Raw genomic sequence first — 24,721 nt, 5'->3', positions numbered from 1 at the left:
ATGGTTGTTACGGCCCCCATAACGGCCAATTTAAGCAAAAAACTTGGGAGTTACTGTTTCGACCCCGTATCGCGTAATGAACTCGGTCGTTACCGTTACAGTCGATACATAACCGATTTGGTACACTTTGCATGGATCACAAGTCACCACAGATTATCCATAATTAAAATACATGTGCTTACTATAAAAAAAAAATATCATTAACTCATTATGTGCAAGTTATCCAACTTAATCCAATACCATGATTGGGAACAGCTTGCCCCATATTCTATCGCCGAGGCAAGGGCAGGGTGTGAGCAACTTAATATTTGAAAATTGGTGATCTAGATCAAGGGGGGCAAACCAAATTGAGAAGTTCTATGGTTGATTGTTTAAATTTTAATACAATGGGTTTTGTTACATATTTTAATGGAACACACATGGATCACAAGTCACCACAGATTATCCATAGTTGAAATACATGTGCTTACTATAAAAAACATCATCAACTCATTCTGCACAAGTTATCCAACTTAATCCAATACCACGATTGGGAGCAAATTGCCCCTTATTTTATTGCCAAGGCAGGGGCAGAGTGTGAGCAGCTTAATATTTGAAAATTGGTAATCTAAATTCGAGGGGAGCAAACCAAATTGAGAAGCTCAACCAGCTAGGATGACTCAATTACTATGACTCTGCAATCGATACCAATTGATATATAAGTCACATGAAGAGAGGGATCTTTCACAACCATCTTGAGATAAAATCAACAGCCATGTTTGGCAAACGTTATTGTATCTAGGGATTTTTACACAAAAAAAAAAAAACCTAATTAATATGGAATTTACATTTTGGTACCTTTCTCAAAAAGGTTTTCAAAAAGCTACATCATTAATCGATATAATTATCGTTCCACTACCTTCCGCAAGACCGTCGTGCGAGCAAATGGGTCGGCTGCTTGGGTGGGCCCCACCTTGATGTTTATGGATTTGTGTGGTCCACATGAATCACAGGTCAGCCAAGTGAATCTTACATAAATATCATAATGGGCCTAGGCAAAATCAAGAGTGGCATCCCATACAATTATATTTCTTTTTGAATAATCTCTCTATATAGTTGGAGAGGGACATTCAGACTTGACTTTTGGCAGGGCCTTGTGATGTGTAAACGAAATCTACTTCGACCATTAGATGTGTAATCCTATGTTATGCCAAGAGACAAAAAACCAAGCTGACATGTGATTCAGGTGGGCCACTCCAAAGAAAATAGTCGGGAGAGAGACCTCCACACTTGATTTTTATAGTTTCCACCAAGATAATTATATGGAATCTACTCCAACCATTAGATGCCACACCAAAATTTATGCCTGGGGCTTAAAAATCAAGCTCATCTGTAATTTAGATGGGACATACCAACGAAAACAGATTAAAGGGCAATCGTTGCCTCATACACTCTTTCCAAAATGCCCAGGGCTTAAAAATCAGGCTCATTTGTGATTTAGACGGGACATACCAATGAAAATAGATTAGAGGGCAATCGTTCCCTCGTACACTCTTTCCAATTAGGCGGTCCACCTGAATCATGGATGGGGGTGATTTTTAAGATCTTGGCCTCACATAAGGTGATGCACCTGTTGGTCAGGATGGATTTTACATAAATATCACGGGGGTGCCCACCTAAGTAGCCAACCCATTTGCTCGAGTGCCCACCCAACTGGCCATTAAAGAAATGTAACGGAAGGTAGTGGAATGATAATTACATCGATTAATGGGGTGGCTTTTTGAAAAGCATTTTTTTAAAAGGTACCGGAATGTAAATTCAGTATTAATTAGGGAGGGGTTCTTTTTCTTTTTTTTTTGTAAAATTCCCTTACATCTATTAGCCTCACCATTTGCTCCCAAAGGAGTTGACATAATCCAGGATATGCCCCTAAAAGGAGCTCCTGAAATGTCCAACATTTCTGATACTTAAATTCAACCACAGCCTTTGTGATTATCTGCCAAAATGAAATGGCAGGAAAAATTAAAAAATAAACCAGAAAATGCAAAAGTACCTTTAGAGGACCATCTGGGTTCATTTGGAGACTCTGTGACTGTAGGATCGCCACCAGCAACACAAACACGTTTGTAAACTTCTCTGCACAAGCATAAGGGTCTGGTTAACACATTTTACAAAACAAAATGGGCTAAATGGAGAACAAGAATTGGGTAAAATATCCACATCTCTGCACAGAAGCTTAAAGAATCATTTTAACAACTTTTACAGATATGGACTCAGAGCTGACAAAGTTTAAAATAGACAAGTTACTCCAAAACTCAGCCTAGTCAACTAAACTAAAGACAAGAGTTGAGTTCTTTTACCTCATTTTGATTTGATTCAACCAAAAACTTAGATGGGTCTAATATTCCAACCAGGAACTTGAACAAAAAATAGCATTTTTGAACTTGAAAAACTCCAATAAGACTTGCATAAAGGTTTCCCAAAATAAATGAAATAATAAGAAGACCCGGTCAAATGGCTTTGTGATTTGACCTACTTGACTCTACACTAGACCAGTTCGAGTCCAAATCAATTTCCAAGATGTTAAAGAGAGGATCTTTGTATTGGCGACTCGTGGCCCCTCCTTTAATGTATTGTTTTTCATTTTCTCTTTTGACAAATTGACCAGTAATATATTTCATTTTCTCCTTTGATAAACTGACCATTATTCCTCAAAAAACTAAAACCATGTCTATAGTATATGATATTAACTGTCATGTATAATGCATAAGATGTAGAGGAAGCTAATGAAAATGCCAACAAAAGGATGTCTCGTGGCAATGAAAACCAAGAACTTGAGAAAAACTTGCAAAACACAGTCCCAGCTTATGAAGTACAGAATTTCTAATAGAAGATCCGAAGTGAATGAGTTTTTGACTCGTTGAAGTACAAAGTGTGATATGACATTTGAATAAAGGAGAATCATAAGAGAGGAGGAAATATGCAAGTCTTAGAGAGGTATTCTACTCACCCAGTCTCAGAGATGTAACCAACCCAAAGTTCTGCTTTATCCCAATGCATGTTTGGGTGACCCCATTCAATCCATGCCATCCTCTTTCCATTTGGGTCGATACGTGGAAAGGCGTAGAAGTCATTGCCACTAACTAATACTTTTGGTTCTAAAAGTTACAGGATCCAAAAGAAAAGGGTCAATGGCAGCAAAATAAGTATATAAACAAAGGTGCATGTTATCAACAGACTACCTATATCACGCAAACTAATCACTACATAATCCTTAAACCATTCATGATTTACCTATCTTTACCTTGAGGATTCCCATCCCTGAGGTCGATAGCTACAATTGTTGTGGCTGGATTTTGAGTACTTTCTCGATGATCTGTTAAAAGATATGATAAAAACAATAAGGAAGCAACTTCAGCAGGCCCTGGAACAAAGTTGCTCTCAGCATGCCTGGGGACTTTAGTCATATGCATTGGTTCGGCACACTTTCAAGGGCCACCAGGAAAAATGTGACATTGATTCAAGGAACTTTTCTATCCAATCAGTGCCATAGAAAAATGGACTGTCTGGATCAAGGAAGGTCTAATAATCAATATGAATACTCCATTTCATAGAGTCCACTTTGGATAAAATACGTCTTCAAGGAACCATTTTGATAAGATGATCTTAAACATCCCATCAGTGGCTTGGCAAGCAAACAGTTATAAAAGAGAGCCAATGTTTGGAAGGTTAGCATCCTCCAATTTACCGAGTTTTTCATGGTGGACCATGAAAGTGGGGAAAACCTAATGGACAGTCCAGATCAATGATTTGACCATCCACGTCTCTAAATGCACCATGGCTTGCTAAGTGCGCCAGTGTGCCTTGGGCACATATGTTCCCTAATAATAATTAAGTACTTTCTTGATGAGGAGTGTAATGCTATAAAAATAATAAGATGAAAAGATAAGAATTTGGTTCAACAGATTATCGATGACCCACCTTCCCTTACAGTTATATAACGGTTAAAGCGTGAATCAACCACTCCATCTGCATAACAAACTCTAGGTCCACCACCATAATCTGGAGTGATTGGTACAGGAGATTGATCTGCACCAACAACAGAGTGACAGCTCAGCTGACTGCTTTCATGAATGGGAACACACACTTGGATGCATGTGCCCGCCCGCCCGCAAATACACAGACACAAACAAAGACAGGTCAAATGCATGGTTGACTAAGAGAGTAGTTATCCAAAACAAGTTTTTAACTTTGTAAGTTAAAGATGTTTGATTGAGAAGAACAAGATCCAAGAGACTAAAAACAAAAGAACAGGGATGAGGACAATTATTCAAACCCCTCGTCTTGGAGATGCAAAAATATTGAAGCAGTAATAAACTCATCATCATATAGCCTTATCCCAGCTATTTGAAGCGGTAATAATTTAACAGCAATTAAATCATAAACTGACATAAAAAGCATGAAACTATGGTCCTGCAAATTTAGGTGGCATGTTACCTCAATCAAGATTAAACATACAATTATCATGAGAAATTGAATGATGAGGACATCATGCGCACACGCACGCCCCTCACCCTACGCACATACTGAAGGAGGAGGAAGGCCCCACTATCGATCTGGATCGATGACGACATCTATGGAGGACCTCCTAGTTAGGGGGCTGTGTTATGGAGCATTGGAGTGGACCCGATCATCATGTGGATTCCACCATTGGATCTCATGATTGTGGCCCACTACCCTAGATGATCTAGGATTTTGAGTTTTGGTTATTATTGTTATTAGAAACATCATGAACGGTTTTGATTAGTTGCTATTTTTGTTACTTCGTCTCTAAGTATTAGTGTGCGCACATGGCGCGGCTTTTGGGGTTTAGGGTTTTCTCATAAATAGGCAACCCCATGTAGGCTTTTCTTTTCATTGAAGTTTATGAATAAAATTCTACGTTTTTCTTCTCTAGTTCTCTGAGTTGAAGAATCTAATTGGGTGCGAAACCCTCCCTTCTTCGAAGGGCTAACTACCGTGGTGCGAAGATACAACCACCCCAAATCGTCCTTACCTCCTACACTCCATATCAATCATCTCCCACAGTCATCCCATCTTCAATTCCACCCCTTTTTGTACCCAAGTTCTCCTCTATAACAAATTTTCAAATTCTGGCCCTCCAGGAGGGCTGCAACTTCAGCGGAGCACCATGCACAAACCGGACAACGGATCGACATGAGATTTGGTGTGTAAGTGGGCTACTCCTGGCCAACCACACCCTAGGTGGCCGTTTCCAATTTCGTGGGCCCTACACACGTGCGGACAAGAACCCACGCACGTGCGTCTGGGCCGAATTGCTGTCTACACATGTGGACTGTATTAGGTTCTTCTCTCTCCTCTATCTCTCCTTTCTCGCCTTAAATCCCTAACCCTAACCCTAGATAATCCTAAATTTCAAGTTCTTTCCTACTTTTGCAAACCCTAGACTTTCCCTGAATTGAAACATGGTGAATCTCTTGAATTGGGGAACAATCCTTTGCAAGCGTAAATGAATCTACACTCCTTTGGGCATTGTTTGGTTTATAATTTTATTTGATCTAGCCCTAACGTGTGTAGGCTTGGACCCCTGTAGGTTCCCCTTGTTGAATGTTTAATCATGTGGGGCGTGGAATTTTGTGATTGTTTAAAATTGGTATGATCTAAAGCTTGAAATCTTGCATGTCATATTTAATTTCATGTCTTGCATCACTGTACAAATCATACCATAAAGGTGCCATGGTTGGAATTTGGAAACTGAGAATGACCATGCAACCCATTGCAATATATGATCAAAACACTGGGGACTAAAGAGTTTTGTCATGGAATGAAGCTGACTGAAAAGTATTCCAATTCAAAGTTTCTCATGAGGATATAGGAGAATGTGAATATCAACTCCGAAAATAAATAAAATTATGTTCTCAATTGTATTCTTTGATATTGTAGATGACATAGTTTTCATTAACAAAACGAGAGAGGGCAAAAACACAAAGTTAGATTTATGGAGAGATGCTTTAGAATTTAAAGGATTAGTAGTGGGAAGGAAGAATTAGTAAAAATTGTTGATCAGGAAGTTTTCCAAAATGACCACTTTCGATATCTTGGGCCGATATTTCATGAGAGTGGAGAGATTGAGAAGGATGCTGCCCATAGATTTCAAGTGGGGTGGAAGAAATAGAGATATGCTTCTAGAGTTTTATATGATAGTCATGTACCACTCAAACCGAAAGGGAAATTTTATAGGATGGCTATAAGACCAGCCATGTTTTATGGGAGAGAATGTTGGGCAGTTAAGGAACAATATGTCCAAAGGATTAGTGCAGCCGAAATGAGGATGTTGAGATGGATGAGTGGCAAGACAAGCATAAAATTAGAAATGAATGCATTCGAGTGAATTTAGGAGTAGCAGGAAATGGTAACAAGATGAGGGAAAAAAGACTTAGATGGTTTGACCATGCGCAACGGAGACCTAGAACTGTGCCAATCAAGAGTGAGTTGGTACAAGTTGAAGGCTCTAAAAGGGCAAGGGGAAAGCCCAAAAGGATGTGGGCGGAGGTAGTATGAAAGGACTTGATGACCTATGGTCTAACCAAGTTATGGCCCTTGATAAAGGAATAGGAGAAAAGTAACGATGTAACCGGACCCCAATTAGTTGGGATAAGGCTCAAGTGATGATCATGATGATGAATTATATTCTTTGATAAGTGATCAAAGAATATATGACAATCAAGGTATTCAATAACGGTAATGGTGGTTGTAACGGGCAGAGTTACGATCATTACAATATGAGCCTTAACAGCCATTATGGCATCTGTAACGGTAAAACAATAAATGAAACAAAAGAAGAAACTGTATCAACCACTGTAAAAATAAAAATAAAATGAAGAAAATGAATCGGCCCTATATTGGACCATTACAGGCCCCTAATGGCCATTGCAAGCCCATTACAGGCCATTTTTAAAAAATGGCCTTTACAACCTCATATTGTGTAATGGCTCCCACAATTACCATTACGTAATGGCCATTCCAACTGTCACGTAACTGCTTTTTAATACCATGATGACAATGAATACTGGAAGTCCATAAGACATTTTAGGATATATGAGAACAGAAATTTTCATCATAATTTGCAAAATGGAGAACACATGCCTCTATAGAAATTCTTAGTAGTTGATCAAAGTACCTGCTTTCTATTCTTTTTTAGGAATAGTTGTTTTCTATTTAATTGCCTAGGAATTACGACAAATTTTCCAACCACAAGAATTTCCAGATATTTACCTCCTTAGTATTTTTATTTTTATTTTTTGAAAGATGAATATTATTACGGCCAAGCAGCCAAACAAAAACAGAGACTATACAAGTAGAGGAAAAGGCGGAAAAAAAAAAAAGGAGAAGAAAGAAAATACAAACCCACCACCCAAACTGAACACACCCAGCCAAAGAAGAAAGCAAAAACTATACAAACCCCGCCTGAACAAAACCGAAAACCAAAACTGCACTGAGCCCCAAGTAGAAGCCCACCTAGCAACCCAAACTACACCGAACAAGTAAGAGACTACTCCTGGATAGACCGAGTAACCCTCCTAAGCACATGTAAGGCTTCACTGATAAGATTGTTAAAAATCCGATCATTCCATTCCAGCCAGATGTACCACAGGACCACTAGAAGAGTTATTCTCCAACTGCGCTTGCCTAATTTTCCACCAGAGTCCCCGTGCCAAGCATCGAACAAGACTTCGATCGAACCTAGCATCACCTACAGAAGATTGGCTTCATAAAAAATATCAGACCAAATAATCTTAGCAAAAGCACAATGCAGGAACAAATGATCTACATCCTCAACCGCTTGGAGACATAAGATGCAGGCATTTGGAAAATCATGTTGCGCTTCCGAAGGTTGTTTAGAGTTAGAACTCTGTTTCTGCCAACCAACCAGGCAAAGGTAGCAATCTTCGGAGATGCCCCATATTTCCAGATAGCAGAGTTATGCGCTAAACCCTCGGAGCAAACCTTTGCAAGCTGGGAATACAACGATCTGACCAAGAAAGCTCCTGACTTTCCGAATCTCCAAGTCAAAGCATCATCTACATCCATGGACAGGTACACTCCCTATAGACGAGACAACAAGGAAATAAGTTGATCGAACTTGTACTCACTCAAATTCCTACAACTACGGATGAACCATCCACCTTGACAAGACAAAAAATTTGCCACCAGGGCACTACAATTAGAGGAGACAGCAATAAGAGGAAAACAAAGACCACGGCAGTAATTCCCCAAGCCAAACGTCATCCCAAAACTGCACTCTTAAACCGTTACCCACAACAAAGCCCAAGCCCTCCACCTCAAGGGCCACGCTGGAGATTCCTTTCCAAAGGAAAGAGGATTTGTAACGGAATGGGAGGATCAATTGATCCACCACCCCGTGAAAGACAGGCCATATTTGGCCGCAATGATTTGTTTCCACAAACCAGATTCTTCAAAGCCAAATCTCCAATACCATTTGCCAGGCAAGGCAGAATTTACCTTGTCTAGATTTCTTATGCCTGCTCCACCTTGACCATAAGGTTTACAAACCTCAAACCACTTAAGGATGTGAAATTTACCTTTCGGAAAGCCACCTTCCCATAGGAAGTCCCTCCTTAGTTTATCAAATTGGGCCAACACAGATTTCGAACATCGAAATAACGAGAGATGATAAAGAGGCATATCAGACAACAAAGATTTAATTAGATTCAACCTACCCCCTAGGTATAGAAGTTTACCTTTCCAAGGGCCCAGCTTGTTATTTATACACTCTAAAACCTTGTCCCAGATGCTATTAGGCGGTCTCCTCGGGCACAATAGAAAGCCTAGATAGTTGAAGGTAAAGGAACTAATCTTGCATCCAAAGATTTCAGCCAAAAGAAGAAGATCTTCATTAGGGATATTGATTCCCAGCATTTCTAATTTAGAAACATTAACCTTAAGCCCAGAAGAAACTTCGAATGAACCTATTGTAAGCCTCAAATTAGCCACTCCATATTTACAGCATCACAAAAAATAATTGTATCATCAAAAAATTACAGGTGATTTATAGGATGCGGGAAGCCTCTCACAGAAAAACCAGAGAAAAGACTCACAAAACTGCCCCTTCATCAACAATTTTCTCAAAGCCTTTGAGATTATAACAGAAAGGAAGATCCTTAAAAACAACATTAACTGAAAAGGACCCAACCCAACTATCCTACAAAATACGTTTCAAAGGATTCCAACATAGAAGAATACATCCCAAGGCCCCAATAGAGTTAATGCACAACCACCCACCCTATTACGCCCCCAAATAGACTCGATAATACTCACAAACATTGATTAGATCTTCAATTCTTGAATAATGAAGATACTATCCTTCAACCATCTGCAAAGATCTTTAACCAGGACGTGTTTATGGGGACACCCAAGCCCGCAAACATTCCAAGAAATGATCTACATGAGGTCACCATATGAACCCCTCTATTCCTTCTAGCTTCTCTTGGCAAGGAATCCGCAGGCTGAGACTAGCAAATTCTAAGGATAATTAACTCCCTTCAGCCTCTCACTGGGATCAAGGACCTGGGGAGACTATCTGACAAAAGAATCATGATTCCTCTCTCCTCCATTTAAAAAATTGCCACATAATATCTCTATTATCAAAGACCAACCCTAGTAATCTCCCCATATGGTAGACTGCATCCCTCGCCCATTTATAACCCTTAATTGTCTCCACCAAAACCACCAACCTTTCCTCCGAGAGAACCCCCCCCCCCAAACAAGAGAGAGAAGATGGAGCATCCAAAACACACGATGCTTGGAGAGGGGGAACATCAAACGCCACCTCAAGATGAAAGTGAACGGCCTCAGATGAAGGGGAAGAGAAACCCTGAAGCGGAACTGAGGAGAAAGGGACTACTACCAAAGGGCCTATGAAATCAGGGCTGGGAACTTTCGAACCCAATTTGGAATAGTCTATAGGGGAGAAGTGAAGAAGGAACCATTGACCAAAGGGGAAGAAGAGGAGTTCTCCTCGCACAGAAGGATGCCACCAGAGAATCCATTCTGGTTCTACATTTGTTTGAATAAAATGCTTAGTTAATTCCATGTGTTTGACCAAAAAATCATTTCTTCTTCCAATTTTCCTATCTTCCCATTCATTTCCATCAGCAGACCCTTCTTCCCCTAATTCTTTCCCTTCTACCAATGAATGATCTGTAATAATTCACAAATTTGTGGAAATACTTAAAGAGGATAAAGACCTCTTTTGGTTTGAAAAAACCTCGTGACTCTTCTTTTCGACTATAAACGATGGAATTGTCGAGGGCTAGAGAGGGGATTGGAAGGGGAACTGAGAAACAAATGTCGAAAAATGAAACCCCCTACATTAGCAGCATCCGACTCTATTTCGCTCGAAAGAAGACATGTGTAGACATTAACCACTTCGACAACCGTCTCGCTTTCTCTCATAAGTGGACAAATGTCGGCATTAAGCACTGCTAGATTTGGGTGGACCATCTCATCAAGGGGTTGAAGGCCAGACACATCATCATGGAAAGGTGAGAGTTGAGGTAGCCATTAAAGGCAGCTGACGACGGCGTTGCCTCAACAATAAATGGATTCTCCTTTTCCTAAGGCCTTGATTCAAACCCATTCTATCGCAACGAGACACTTGGCACCCTTGTCAGATTAGGAGCCTCGAAGTCAATGCAAGGCACTATCTCCGTCGACATGTATCGCTAGGAAGTTGTCCCGTATCGGTATCGGTTGGCGTAACGGTGACCTCCAAAACCGATACGGATACGGGGGCGTAACGGCCCGTAACGGCGCAAAATTTTTTTTTTGCCAAAAAAATATGGATTAAATCCGGAATATTCTAAGCATTCCAAATATGCATTCATTTATAAATTGGAACATGTTTATGGTGGTGTAACGGTCTACTCTTTGGTGAGAAGTTGTATCGGACTGTCTGATGAATTTATGAACCAGATAACCTGAATTTGACTACAAAATTCATATATTTAATTTTCTAACTATCTACTATCAATGATAGATATATTAGAATGAATGTAATATGAAAATATCTTACATTTAGGTGTTTGCAATTATTTTTGAGGGCCAAAATTCATGCGTAAATAGAAAAAATATATTAAAAAAAATATAAAATGGCACCCCAAATATGTAAAATGCACATTAACATGTTCTACTATGATTAACACATCATATGGCATCATTAAAACAGCAAAAGAATCATTGAAAAATGATTTTTCGAATTTTCAAAAAAAGGGCTGAAATAAATGCGTAAATAGAAAAAAATATTTAAAAAATATAAAATGGCACTCCAAATATGTGAAATGCATATTAACATGTTCTACTATGATTAACACATCATATGGCATCATTAAAACAGCATAAGAATCATTAAAAAATGATTTTTCGAATTTTCAAAAAAAGGGCCGAAATAAATGCGTAAATAGAAAAAAATATAAAAATATATATAAAATGGCACCCCAAATCTGTAAAATGCACATTAACATGTTCTACTATGATTAACACATCATATGGCATCATTAAAACAGCAAAAGAATCATTAAAAAATGATTTTTCGAATTTTCAAAAAAAGGGCCAAAATAAATGCGTAAATAGAAAAAATATAAAAATAATATAAAATGGAACCCCAAATCTGTAAAATGCACATTAACATGTTCTACTATGATTAACACATCAAATGGCAGGATTAAAACAGCAAAACAACCATTAAAAATTAATTTTTCAAATTTTAAAAAAGGGGCCAAAATTCATGAGTAAATAGAAAAAAATATTTAAAAAATATAAAATGGCACCCCAAATCTGTAAAATGCACATTAGCATGTTCTTCTATGATTAACACATCAAATGGCATGATTAAAACAGCAAAACAACCATTAAAAATTGATTTTTCGAATTTTAAAAAAAGGGGCCAAAATTCATGCGTAAATAGAAAAAAATATAAAAAAATTATTAAATGGCACCCCAAATCTGTAAAATGCACATTAACATGTTCTGCTATGATTAACACACCATATGACATGATTAAAACAACAAAACATATTAAAAAAAGTATAAATACCTATTTTTGACGAATTTCTGAAAAATGGCCTACCGAGCTTTGATTCAAAAAAATCTGTAATATAATGTGTTTTTATCTCAAATACCAAGCCAAGGTTGGTCGAAATTAGTAGTAGAAGGAGTAAGAAACAGTTTGGAAGCAAGAGGTTTCAAAAAAACAGCAAAAACAGAGCTTAAAATGAAAAAAAAAAAAAGTTACCGTTACGGGCCCGTTACGGCCGTTACACCCCGTAACGGGCCCGTATCGGCCGATACGGGTACAAAATCGGGTAACGGCTGATACGACCCCGAAACGCATAACGGTTCCCACCGTTATCGTTACATATCGGCCGTTACGACCGATACGTAACCGTTTTGGCACACCTTGATCGGTAGACAATCTCAAGGAAATTGGCAAAGGTGGTGAATGCTCTTTAACCATAAATGCTAGAGAACATGTATCGAAAATCGAAAAGTTTTAGAGTTACTGCAATAAGATCATCCAAAGCATGAGGGGATTCGACGTGTCTAGATAAAAGATGCAGAGGTTAGGAACAGTCCGGATTGATGCCAGCTGTCACCCCCTTACCTCAATCAAAAATTGCTGCAATTGCCTTAAGCTTGCATGTGTGGACTAGAGAGGTGACATGCATGGAGGCCTCTTGCGGTGCTACCATACTCTGCAAAACCGAAGCTTATAGAGAGCACTAAAAGGGTACACCGTCTTCTCCACCACCATGGGAGACAACACCACCAGCTACAACTAGGATATCCCCTTTCAAGGACGGAATTAAAACCCCACTAGCTCTAACCAACACATTTTCACAAACAATTTGAATACGGAAACTAACATCTCCTGCCAAGATCGTCACCTGTTCCGACATTGGCAAAGAATTTTTTCACTGCACACAGAGTCTGGCCCACCGCGACGACTCCTGCTTCACAGAGGGTTCATCAATCAATTTTACCTTGTCCAAGTAAGAGCCGATAGCCACCAGAATGTCCTCAACCCAAAATTCTAATAGAAGCTCCAAAAGTCGAACCTGCACATCCGAATAGGCAAAACTGACTAGTCCAGCCATTTCGACAATGACACTACCAGGCCATTATAATGGATCTAGCTGGCAAACACCACCCTATCAATAACCGGCTGGGGATGGAGAGAAACCCAAAAAATAAAATCATGGACCAGACAAATAAGGAAATCATGTTCTTGTAACTCAAAATTGGAATGCAACCACGTGCTCAAATCAAAAACTGAAAACCCTACTTTAAGAGAGGCTATTAGTCTCCTTATTGACCAACAATCGTGTTATCAAGGACAGACACAGTAACTGAAACCCTCAAACCTAAAACATTAACTGACTTGGAGGGACATACCTGAGAGGGGATAGGACTGCGAACTAGAGGAGGAAGGGGAACACCAAAGGAGTGGAAGATTTCCCTAAAATCCCTACCAGAGCATCCTTAAAGGAGAACAGCCCCTACCCCTGCCTTCGATTATCCTCCTGGTCCAAAAGTCTCAAGGGAACAGGCTGGGTGACAGAGGTAGCAAATGAATCTCACCCCCCGTCACCTTTCCAAACATAACCTCATTTTTTTTTCCTTCTCTATTAACATGGTCAACCCTGAAACGCGCCTTCTGCACCTTTACTTCTATACCATTAAATCTCTTACCATGGATACCCTCTATAGCCCTAGCGCACTCCTCCTAAGTCGCCAGACAAAAGCAAAACCTGATTACAACTTAATTCAACACCCCCCCCCCCCCAAAAAAAAAAAAGAAAAAAAGAAAAAAGAAAGGGCTGAAAACTCAGTGAGAATTCATAGTACTCTCACGAAAAAGTCAACACAAACAATGTCGGGAATTCGATTAGTGGTGTATTCTCCGATTTTCCTTTCTTGTGCCTTTTAACCACCTCAATCCATCCCTCCTGAGGCTTTGACTATCATTCTCCACATATCGCATTTGTATTCTCTTCCTTATCTAGATGCAGCAATGAGCTTCTCAGGAGAGGTCCCTTGAAGAAGGAATCTATCCTCTGAGATGATGCGTTGGGACTCCACTTGAATATTCCACAAAGCATCGTCCTTCCCCGATCGTTGTGCAACTACCTCCTGCATTCCCTCCGGACCCTCGAGGAAGACAATCTCCCCAACCCGATTTGGCACAGCATCTTCCTCCCTTTTGTGTTTAACTCGCATACTCCATAGCTCTCCTTCCCACTGCTGAGCAATCATCCTTCCATCTCCATGAGGACCCTCAAGGGTAACGGACTGTCCTTCTCAAATATGACCCTCCATCTCTAGCCATAGATCTTGATCTCGCTTACTTTGACTGCCGAGCATCATCTCCTATCCTTCACTCATCCTGTAAGTTTCAAAACTCCCATTTCGCTCATCCAGCCATAGATCCCGATCTCGCTTACCCAAGGAATTTTCATGATCAGGGAATGCTCCCAAGGTAGTACCTAAACATCACTTGATCACTTTCAAAAAACAACATGTTTATACAATTGGAGCAATGTAATATGTATTCCAATAATTTTAATATTTGGCCTAGATCCTACCATGCAACAGATTAGAAAGAAAAAGGCAAGCCAATGATGCATCTTCCTTAAACCAGAAGAATAAAAACATTGGCAAGGAGCAAACAAAGGGCAAAAAATAGAAAGAAATTGATGTAAGACAACCCTTGAAGCAATGATATGTATGGTGTAGTAAGGCCCTGATTTTGTACAAGTTGGATTCATGGTTTTATGATCCAGAGTGTTGATCTCATGGCTCTACCATGGATAGATCACACTTGAAAAGTATCCTGCTAGGATATTTTAATGCTTCAATCCGAATCCTGAAAATAGACAAGAACAAGATATGACAGCAGTCCACATTCAACATGAAAGTGGCCAAAGATTGGATGGCTAGGATCTCTCTATCTAGGCAGCTTTGAGAGCAAGGTCATCAATAATGAGAACTGTTGTATAGACGATGTGAATCACCAAACTATGGGCCCCACTCGTACACACCCAGGACCATGAAAATGCTATGCATATCATTGAGCCTATGATGTGAGTCAAAAATCAACATGCAGTAAGAATTTACCTCCAATAGTTTGCTTATAGAGGTGCTGATCTTTGTAATTTGAAAACATGACTGTACTCTCAGAAACTGTAAATGCACCACCTCCATACTCTTGGGCCAGTGTCCGTACAGCAAACCCTTGAGGGGTAATGTCTATAGGGTTATCTCCTGGTTTTTCAGGTTCCTTAACAAGAACAGTCCGCCTGAATGTGTTTGTGTCATGACATAAAAACAAGTATGATCAATATAAAACTATTGTGTGATTGGGAAACAAGGAGCAAGGCAAATAATAGGTAATGCACAATCAATGTCCTTATATTGCAAGTGGTTGTCGTACAACTATAACGAGTAATAGAAATCACTGGTAAGCAGGACTCGAACGTGCATAATTTTATGGCTGCTATAACGAGCGAATAATACCAAAGTATCAAACATATCATATCATACCAAGAATGTATCATGGTAAATTCATTTGGCTGTATGAGAAAACACATGTATCATGATCTGGCAATGTATCGGTTAGCATCGCCACTACAAAAAATACAAACGCTTAGTACTGGAATGTCTTGTCAATACATTCTGACACAAATGTATAGCACTGGAATATCATTGATATACTCCAACACAAACTCAAGAGTATTGGAATCTATTGTCTTTATGTCTCAATACAAATAAATGCATGGTATTGAATTGTATCACCAATACTCTCCATGAGAAATTCCAAATTATACCAAGTTCAATAACATCAGGAATGTTTCAAAATAAATTCTTACGGCGACAATACACAATCTTTTTTGGAACTAACACATATACAATGCTTGATAAAAAAAATGCCTTCTTTCCCAGCCATCTACCAGGCATGTGGAACCCACCTTTCTAATAAAGGGATCATACATCATGGTTTTATCCATCATGAATGGGTCAATCCACAATATTTCCTCCCACAGGAAAATCTCACCTATACAAGGGTTTCTTTTCCAGTTTTCCTCATTGAATGTAGACAATTGGGTAAGCTATCCATTTAAAGGCCCCATATCCGGCAAAAAGATCGTCCACTGGATCTTTGGGGAGTGACTTATCCTGTCCATAATGGGGCCCACAGGTCTGGATCAGCAACAGGTCCACATATATAATTGCTTTGCCAAAACAAAAACACATTTTGTAACATCCCTGAAATTTGGTACACATGGAATTTTTTATTTATTGGGTTAAAAAATTAACTTTGTAATTAATAACAAAAACAATTAATTAGCCATATGGGTAAAGGTACTCTTGGATGAAGGAGAGGTCAGAGGATTGACTCGTGCCACTACAACTCTTGGTTGCGAGTGAGGTCAGAGGATCGATTTTTGTCACCATTGTAAATAACTTTTTGCACAAATTAATAAAATTTTCAAATAAGGAAATGAGCTCATCCGGATAAGATTTCCCTAATCCGAGGCTCTCCCCTCTCAACTAGAAGGGAGTGGAGAGAGGTTTGTGGTGTTACATTTAGGTGCGCCCCACAAAAAAATCTAGACAAAACTAGTCCTTCAAGCGGACTTGGATTCAGTTCATCGGTGCTAGAAAAGCTACGTGGCCTCACCTTGATGTGTATGTTTTATCCACTTCGTCCATTCACTTTACGACATCATTTTGAGAATGATCCAAAAAATGAGATAGATCCAAGTCTACGGTGGACCACACTAGAGGACATAGTAGTGATTGAACGCCCACCATTAAAAACTTTTTGGGGCGCACTGTAATGTTTATTTGCCATCCAACTTGTTGGTTAGGTCAGACAGACCTAGATGAAGGGAAACACACAAATATCAATTGGATCCAAAACTTTTGTAGCCCCCAGACAATTTTTAATGTTGGGCGTTCAATCACCACTATGTCCCGTGGTACGGTCCACCTAAGATTTAAAACTGTCTCTTTTTTGCTTCATGCACTAAAACTATGTTGTAAAGTGGATGGACAGAGTGGATAAAACGTATACATCAGAGTGGGGCCCACAGCACCAACTAGTTTGGCAGTACTGAGCCCGATACTTGAGGGGTCACTACTGAATCTGACTCTCTGAGTCTTCACAAAAAATCCCGAAAAGGCCAAAACTGTACTTTTGGTTTATCGCACACAACCGCTCACCCGGTTGCCCGCTCCCTTACATGTAATTATATTTACTTTGGTCATGCCCTTCTGTGATTAAGAACTTTGAGACTCTTATATACTTTGTGTTTTAAGTCGTAACATTTTGTTCATTGTTATTGTCCTATGAAGGATATTAAACTTTACGTTATTTTTTAGTGTTGTTACTTTTATATTAGTCTTTTTTAATGTTATTTTGTAGTGTTATCTTTGTATTTTTTTAATTTTTTTTAAAAGGTTCATATTATGCATATTGTTTATTTAACCAAATTTTTTTTTTTTAAAAATTTTAAAAAAAGAAGAGCTAACCCCTGTTCGAACTTGGCTCGGCTCGGCTCGGCTCAAATATTTGGACCTAACCAAACCAAGCTCAAACAGTAGGGATAGGCTTGAAGCTCAGCTCATGTAAAGCTCGAACAGGGGGTGTCACATTAACAAGCCAAACCAAACCTGGTCAAACTCCGTTCGGCTCGGCTCGTGTACAGCTCTGCCACTGCTGGGTAGGTCACACCAATTAGACGAGATCTCGGACCTTGTTTTGCTTAATTGTGGATTCGATGGATTGTCATATGGGTCAGATCCAATCTACACCATTTATATCGGCTCTAAGATAGATCTCTAACTTTATCCAAAATCTTAGATGAATCTGAATCTGACCGTTGGACAGTCCGCAATGATCGAAGGATAATATTAATAATAAAACATGCCATGTGATGATTGCATGGCCCGGATCTGAACGATCCCTTGACTTCTCTCTAACTTGATTCTGTGGAGAAGAATGGACGGTTCAAATCTTATGGGAATCAATGATAAGTCCTCAACATTTAGGAATATATGAAATACCCATTTTTTTTGCAAAATCAAATCGTATAACAGAGTATAATCAACCTCTGTCGATTCGATAGAAATAGGTCAAAATATGTCTAGAGACTTAAACTACTAAATTTTGAATCTTTTGATTCGATCGACCTATTTTCGATTTGATCGATGGGGCATCAATCGATCAAAGGGTTTGATCGCAGATGTTGAAAATGGTCCAATGACCAAACCAATTTAATTCTGATTTTCTCGATTCAATAGATCAGAGATAGATTCGATCAAGGGAAATTCAATCTGACTCAATTGATCGACGGACTCATGGGCATTTCTATCAGGTTCTAAAAGATGGTAATTTGATAAATTCACCTTGGACTAATTATAAATGGATGAATAAAGATGGGCCACCTTGATTTGATCAAAGGTGGGCCCCATTGGATGGAATGATTTGATCGATTCATAATTTTGTTTAAATGATTTATTAGGGTTCTTAGATTCAAACCTGTTTGTCTGTCCTATGGATTTATCTCTACCAAGTACAGATGAGTGAATCCCAACATGTCTCCTCTCCGTTACAATTAAGATGGATCGATATGATTGTTGTGTTTGTTATGTTGTAGTGCTTACTTGAATTATGATGTATGAATGATCGTGTTGAATTGTTATTACTATGAATTGGTTATTATGAGATGTTATATCATCGAGAACATGAAAAATTGAAGTTTCCTCTCATATGGAGAGATGTATACGACAACTTGTGAATGTTGATGCATTAGTCATTGAGCATTCATCATTTGTATTGCATAGCGCCCCTGTGTTGATTTCTAGAGGCCTACTCTAGATGATTTGTATGCACACTTCGTGCTTGGGTTCCTAGGGGATCTCCCTAAATGGTGTACCTGGTAGAATCATTACTGGATGCTCACTATACTAGTGAAAATCTACTCAATGAGTAGATGCAGGCCTTGCCCATGCTGATTGATGCAAACCTGAAAGGGAAAACATATAAATCAACAAGAAAAGAAAAGAGATTGTGGGCAAAGACCCAACAATCCTCTAGTTGAATGCTAGAGATCACAAATACAGGACTGTGAGCAAGCTCAACAGTTCTCTAGTCTTGAACTAGAGACCACTTTCCTTCCCTTCAACAACCATTGTAAAGAAAACAAGAAATTTTCATAAAGAGAATATAAATCAGCTTGTCTTATTCCATAGGCCTTAGGTCCAATTTATAATCAACCTTACAATCTGTAATAAAGGATATGGAATCTAAAAATCTACAAAAATAGGAAAGCACCTAAACAACAAAGCATTCTAATTAAGAAAATGCCTAAAATAAGAAGATACTTAGATAAGAAAATATTTAAAATTATTCCCTGCCTAAAATAAAGATAGGAAAGAAAGAGAAGATTTTATAATATAGAGATTTGAAAGAAATGGTAAGTGGTGATGGGCTAAAAAAGGAAGGTGGTCCTTTTGTTGTAAACACGTGCGAAGAGTGCTTGCGTGAGATACGGGTCTTTTCTTCAAATCTTGATTAATCGGCATGTGTCGCCATTTGGTTGCATCACTTACTTAATATGGTGGAAGCCTACCAAGGGCAGATGCGGGTTGACGGATATCCGACCTAAGTGAACAATTTTCCCACTTGATGCATCATTCCTACATTCATACTCATTCCTGCATTCATACACATTTCTACATTTTTGTAGTTTAATTGTTGTTCTCTGCTATCTCAATTGTGTTGTGCATGAACCATGATGGGCTCACTCACTGGGCCTGGCCAGTTGAAATTTGTTGAATGATAACCATACAGAGGTGATCAAGACTAGAAATGTAAATCAGGTACTAGAAAATGAAGCCAAGATGATGTATGACCCACAGGATCAGTGGCCCTATTTATCTAAAGATGAACTTACTGTGATGAATTAATTGGATGAATCATCTAACATGAACTGTCGTTTATAAAATTCTAATTTCTTTATTTTATTCATTGATGATTAGACACTATTATAGTACTTGTTACTAGACATTTTGTGCCAAATGGTTATTGATATTTATGGTTGAATAAAGTCTCAAATGGGTGGACTGCATTGAGTTATTAATTAGTATGATGTGATTGGAGGATGTGTGGGTTGTGGATAATGAAAGTGTGTGGAATTGTTTGACATGTGTGGAAGTGTGATTAATAGGAGTTAGAATGAACTTAGAATGCATTTGAACCATGCCTCCAAGCAGCTGTATGATTTGTCAGTTAAGTACACTTAGTGTACGAGTCATGTACCGTAATCGGGTCTAAGGGTGCACACTCTGTATTCGAATTGCGGGGCGTGACACATTTTGGTTCTGTTGAGAATCATATGCTCCTCATTACATTATTAATACTAGCTTTGAAACTGACGGTGGCAATGCCATGTGCTAAATTGCTAATGCTAGTCGTATTAATCAAAGAAACATTGAACATTGAAGAATTAATCAAGGGTGACACCCTTCTTTTTGTACTTTTAATACATCATAACAGAAATGTATTGTCATCTGTCATATTATTGGAAGTAAACAAAGGGTGTACTATCCAATGAGGCTTGCTAGACACATGCACCCCCTCTCCCACTCGCATTTCACATCTAGGACACCTCACAAAATGGCATGCTTAGGACATATAAGGGGTGTATGAGGTGGGCTCCACCATGAATGTGACTTGAAATGAAAATTAAGCCAGTCAACTCATCTTGCAACCCACACCTGTATGTTGAATGTGGACCATCAACAAGTTCTTTTAAAGCATCCATTGTTTAAAGACAAGGGTGGTCACTGGCCAGCCTGATAAGTGGACCAACCTGATTTTGTGTAAGCTCGTCTTTGTGGTTGAGCCCACCTCAGTCACTGCTCATGTGTGTTGAATAATGTGTTAAGGGTAGTAGACCTCTCATCAGGAAGGGTGGATATAAATACAAGTTCCCTTTTAAAGAAATGCAAAGCATTCAAGAAAAACTCATCTTGCATAAAACCACAAAGAGGCGAAAATTACCAATCACAGTCCGCTGCTACTACAAGGTACAAGTGGTTGTATACTTGTACCGTTGGTGAATCAGGACAGGCCACTTAGCAGGCCCTACTATGGATGACCCATTGCAGAAAAGGCACACCAAACCCGCAATCCTAGCTGTCAATTTGTGGCCAATAAATGGACAGCGAAAACTATACAGATTCAAAAAGAAGAAGTTGATTGGCAGATGCTAATGCATTCGATCAGAGTGATTTTCCTATGATGGGCCATCCATACAATCCCCACCAGTTGGACAATCCAGATTCAACTAACTAAGCAACATGTACTACGAAGTGGCAATGAACCATACTTGTCCACTGCACAATGAACTGGAATGCTCCTCAATCAAGAAATGACCAACAGAATCGTAATCTTACGCTCTGTTTGGATTACACAAGTGAATTGAACTCTGAACATTTAGGGCCTGTTTTGTTAGCTGTAAATGGATGTAAACAGTGGTAAACAAGTAATGATGAATTACTGTGGTATTTGCTGCATGTTGACAGGTATGTTTTTTTGAAAGAGGCTCAGATTGCTCAAGCAAACTCTGTGGACCCCACTATGATGTATGTGTTTCATCCATGTCATCCATTCAATTTTTTTTTTCAGATCATTTTCGGGCATGAGCCAAAAAATGAGGCAGATCCAAAACTTCTGTAACCCCCAAGAAGTTTTCCTAGGTAGGCGTTCAATCGTCACAGTTTTCTGTGGTGTGATCCACTAGAGCTTTGGATTTGCCTCATCTTTGGGCTCATGCCCTAAAATGATCTGAAAAAATGAATGGACTGCATGCATATAACATATACATCATAGTGGGGTCCACCCATTACAAGGTTGAGTTTTGCTCGATTTTCGAGGCGAAATTCCCACTCTCAACAAAAGAACCAGCACTTGTTATGATTACTTATTTACCATCCATTACATGCATTTATGACTAACTTCTTCAAAAACCAATGAAACTTTCCCAGTATTAGCACCGATGGAGACCTACATTTCTTCAAAGTCCAACTGCCAAGCAAGGCAATTGCAATTTGGTGCACGTATGAATGCCAAGGTAGGAAATCGCAATTCAATTCTGTAGTGCATCCAAACGCACCATTAAAGTTCTCTCGACTTCAACAGATGAATCTAGGCATAGATCGAGCTAAGGAGCTAGCTGCGATTACAAAGAAATGAAAGAGATTAAGAGATAAGAAGCTGGCCATAGTTACCCTGCTTCGCTTGGCCGAGATTCGACCCAGAGGAGGCGGCCGGCTCCATCGACGGCGATGCCGCCCAAGCGCTTCTCCGCACCTGAGACCACGTCGGCCGTGATCGGGGATTTCCAGGAGCCGTAGGGAGCCTTAACCTTCTCTTCTCCACCTCCAGCAGAGGCAGAAGCCATTCTTCTACAGATGATGGGAATCTTCTGCTGCTGCTGCTGCTGTAGACGTCGGATTGAAACCCTAGATTTCTGGGAATGAGAGAGGCAGAGCAGGTTTAGTAGGACTGACGATGATGTTCGAGTTGCCACTGCCATTGACACAGGGCTGGCAGGAATCAGATTGCGTACTGAGTAACACAGTACACTATAGTGTATCGAGCAAACTCTGTGGGGCCTACCGTGGATATATGTGTCTTATCCACGCCGTCCATCCGTTTTTTCAGATCATTTTAAGATCTGTGGCGAAATTTTAAGAATGTACAAATCTCAAGTGGACCACACCACGGAAAACAGTGGAGATAATGACGTCTACCGTTGAAACAATCCTAGGGCCTACAGTGATGTTTCTTTGTCATCCAACCAGTTCATAAGTTGATACAGACATGGATGAAGGTAAAACAAAAATATTAGCTTGATAGCAAAACTTCTGTGGCCCCAAGGAAGTTTTCAACGATGAGCATTCAATTCACACTGTTTCCTGTGGTGTGGTCCACTTAAGATTTGGATATGCTTCGATTTTAAGTCTTTACCCTAAAATGATCTTTTAAAACGGATGGACAGTGTGGATAAGATGCATATATCCAAAGTGGGCCCCACAGTTTATTCAGTACGCTATAGTGTGCTGAGTTACGCCGTACGCAATCGCTTCCGGGCCGGCAACCGTCGGGCCTCGGGTTTGTGTCTGGCTGGAGACCCGGACTTTGAACTAGTGGGCCGGGCCTGGACCATTGCCTGCCCAGCCAATCAATTATGGTTATGCATGCATGCATACATGAGATACCATGCCATACACACCATCTATGGTTATATCCATGCATGTCTGTGTATGCTTTGTGGGACATGAATTCCCTATTCTTCAGATATGTTGTAGGATAGAAATCTAGAAAAAGATTCCACCCTTTGATTTTGTATCTACATTGTGATCGTCTTCTCCACATTTTTGTTCATCGTTTTGATTTTGCATTTCCCCCCTGATAAACTCTGAGGCCTGTTTGGCAGGACCGATCCCACAGTATTAGAAGGGATGGGATTGCGATATCCCGGGATATGCATGACGAGCCAAACAGACCCGGTGAACTTGTCCCAGGCTATAAGCAATCCCATGGATCTTAAAATAATCCACTGACATCACCATCAATACCGTAAAATTGATCCCATCCCTTGGTTGGACCGATTGGAAGGTAAAATCCCGGGATATGCCAGGCGTGCCAAACAGACACAGTGAACTTGTCCTGGGATATAGCAATCTCATGGATCTTAAACCAATCCACTAACACCGCCATCGTTACCTTAAAATCCATCCCAACCCTCCTAATCCCATGGGATTTGCCTGACCAAACAGGCCCTGATATTCCCATTTTCTATCCACCGTGGGAGATATCATACATCTGATCTTGAACAACTCTTCAAATAGGCCTCGCATGTTATGGCTATCTTATCACATGGTCCCAATGCAGGTCCTGCCTCTTGTTTTAAAATGCGGTGATTCAACTCGAAATTTGGCCGAATCAAAACAACTTGGTGGGATCTTGATCCTAATCATCAGGATACTGGCTCTCGGTCCTACAGCTGACTCGGCCTTGACTCGATGAGACTCATACTCGTGCGTTGCTTTATTCCCTCTCAACGCATCTTTTTTCATGTTAAAGAATGATTTTGGTTATGGTGGATAAAGTGTTGCATTCACCTCCTGCAAGCATACACGGACGTGCACATGCATAACCTTCAATTGTGTGTATTGCTCATGTCTTTCTCATTTTAAACCCTTTTTTTCTTGTACACCTATGCATCCTGGGTCCCACTAGTTTATAGCAAGTGTACTAAGTTAGCCCAATGGTATACATTCAGATCCTTTGATCAGATGGTTTCAATTTGTCTATTGAGATGGTTCTGCATTTCCACTCTTAAGGCCCGCTGATAGGCATGCGTTTTTCAGAGTCCATGTAAAATGTTTTTTAAAGGAAAAAGAAAAAGTTCATAAAAAATTATTTTATCAAATGGGTTCTTAAATGGCTCAAATATAGGTAATCTTACAAATAAATGAAAGAAAAATCCAACTTCTTCCTAAATCTTTTCTAGTCTGAAATGGTCTTCTTCTTCTTTTCTTTTTTTTTTCCCCGAAATAGAGGTTC

At 39.6% G+C, this 24,721-nt stretch overlaps 1 protein-coding gene across 2 annotated transcripts in view; it reads right to left on the bottom strand.

The window, feature by feature from the left end:
- LOC131235490 (uncharacterized) overlaps positions 1 to 22,719 on the bottom strand; it is a 39,618-nt gene extending 16,899 nt beyond the window's left edge. For both annotated transcript variants that reach the window (XR_009166183.1, XM_058232681.1), the window contains exons 1-6: positions 22,378 to 22,719; positions 15,196 to 15,377; positions 3,961 to 4,068; positions 3,284 to 3,355; positions 2,990 to 3,137; positions 2,033 to 2,115 (exon numbers count right to left, since the gene is read on the bottom strand). Coding sequence is in view for 1 of the 2 variants with exons in the window: in XM_058232681.1 (XP_058088664.1) it covers positions 2,033 to 2,115; positions 2,990 to 3,137; positions 3,284 to 3,355; positions 3,961 to 4,068; positions 15,196 to 15,377; positions 22,378 to 22,685 (901 nt within the window). In the remaining variant the exon portion in view is untranslated. The remainder of the gene's footprint in view (positions 1 to 2,032; positions 2,116 to 2,989; positions 3,138 to 3,283; positions 3,356 to 3,960; positions 4,069 to 15,195; positions 15,378 to 22,377) is intronic.
- Between the last annotated feature and the right edge of the window lie 2,002 nt (positions 22,720 to 24,721).

Source organism: Magnolia sinica, chromosome 2, assembly GCF_029962835.1.
Source record: "Magnolia sinica isolate HGM2019 chromosome 2, MsV1, whole genome shotgun sequence".
Lineage (NCBI taxonomy): Eukaryota > Viridiplantae > Streptophyta > Magnoliopsida > Magnoliales > Magnoliaceae > Magnolia > Magnolia sinica.
The sequence above is the reverse complement of the archived record's forward strand: the minus strand, read 5'-3'. Positions and strand labels throughout refer to the sequence as shown.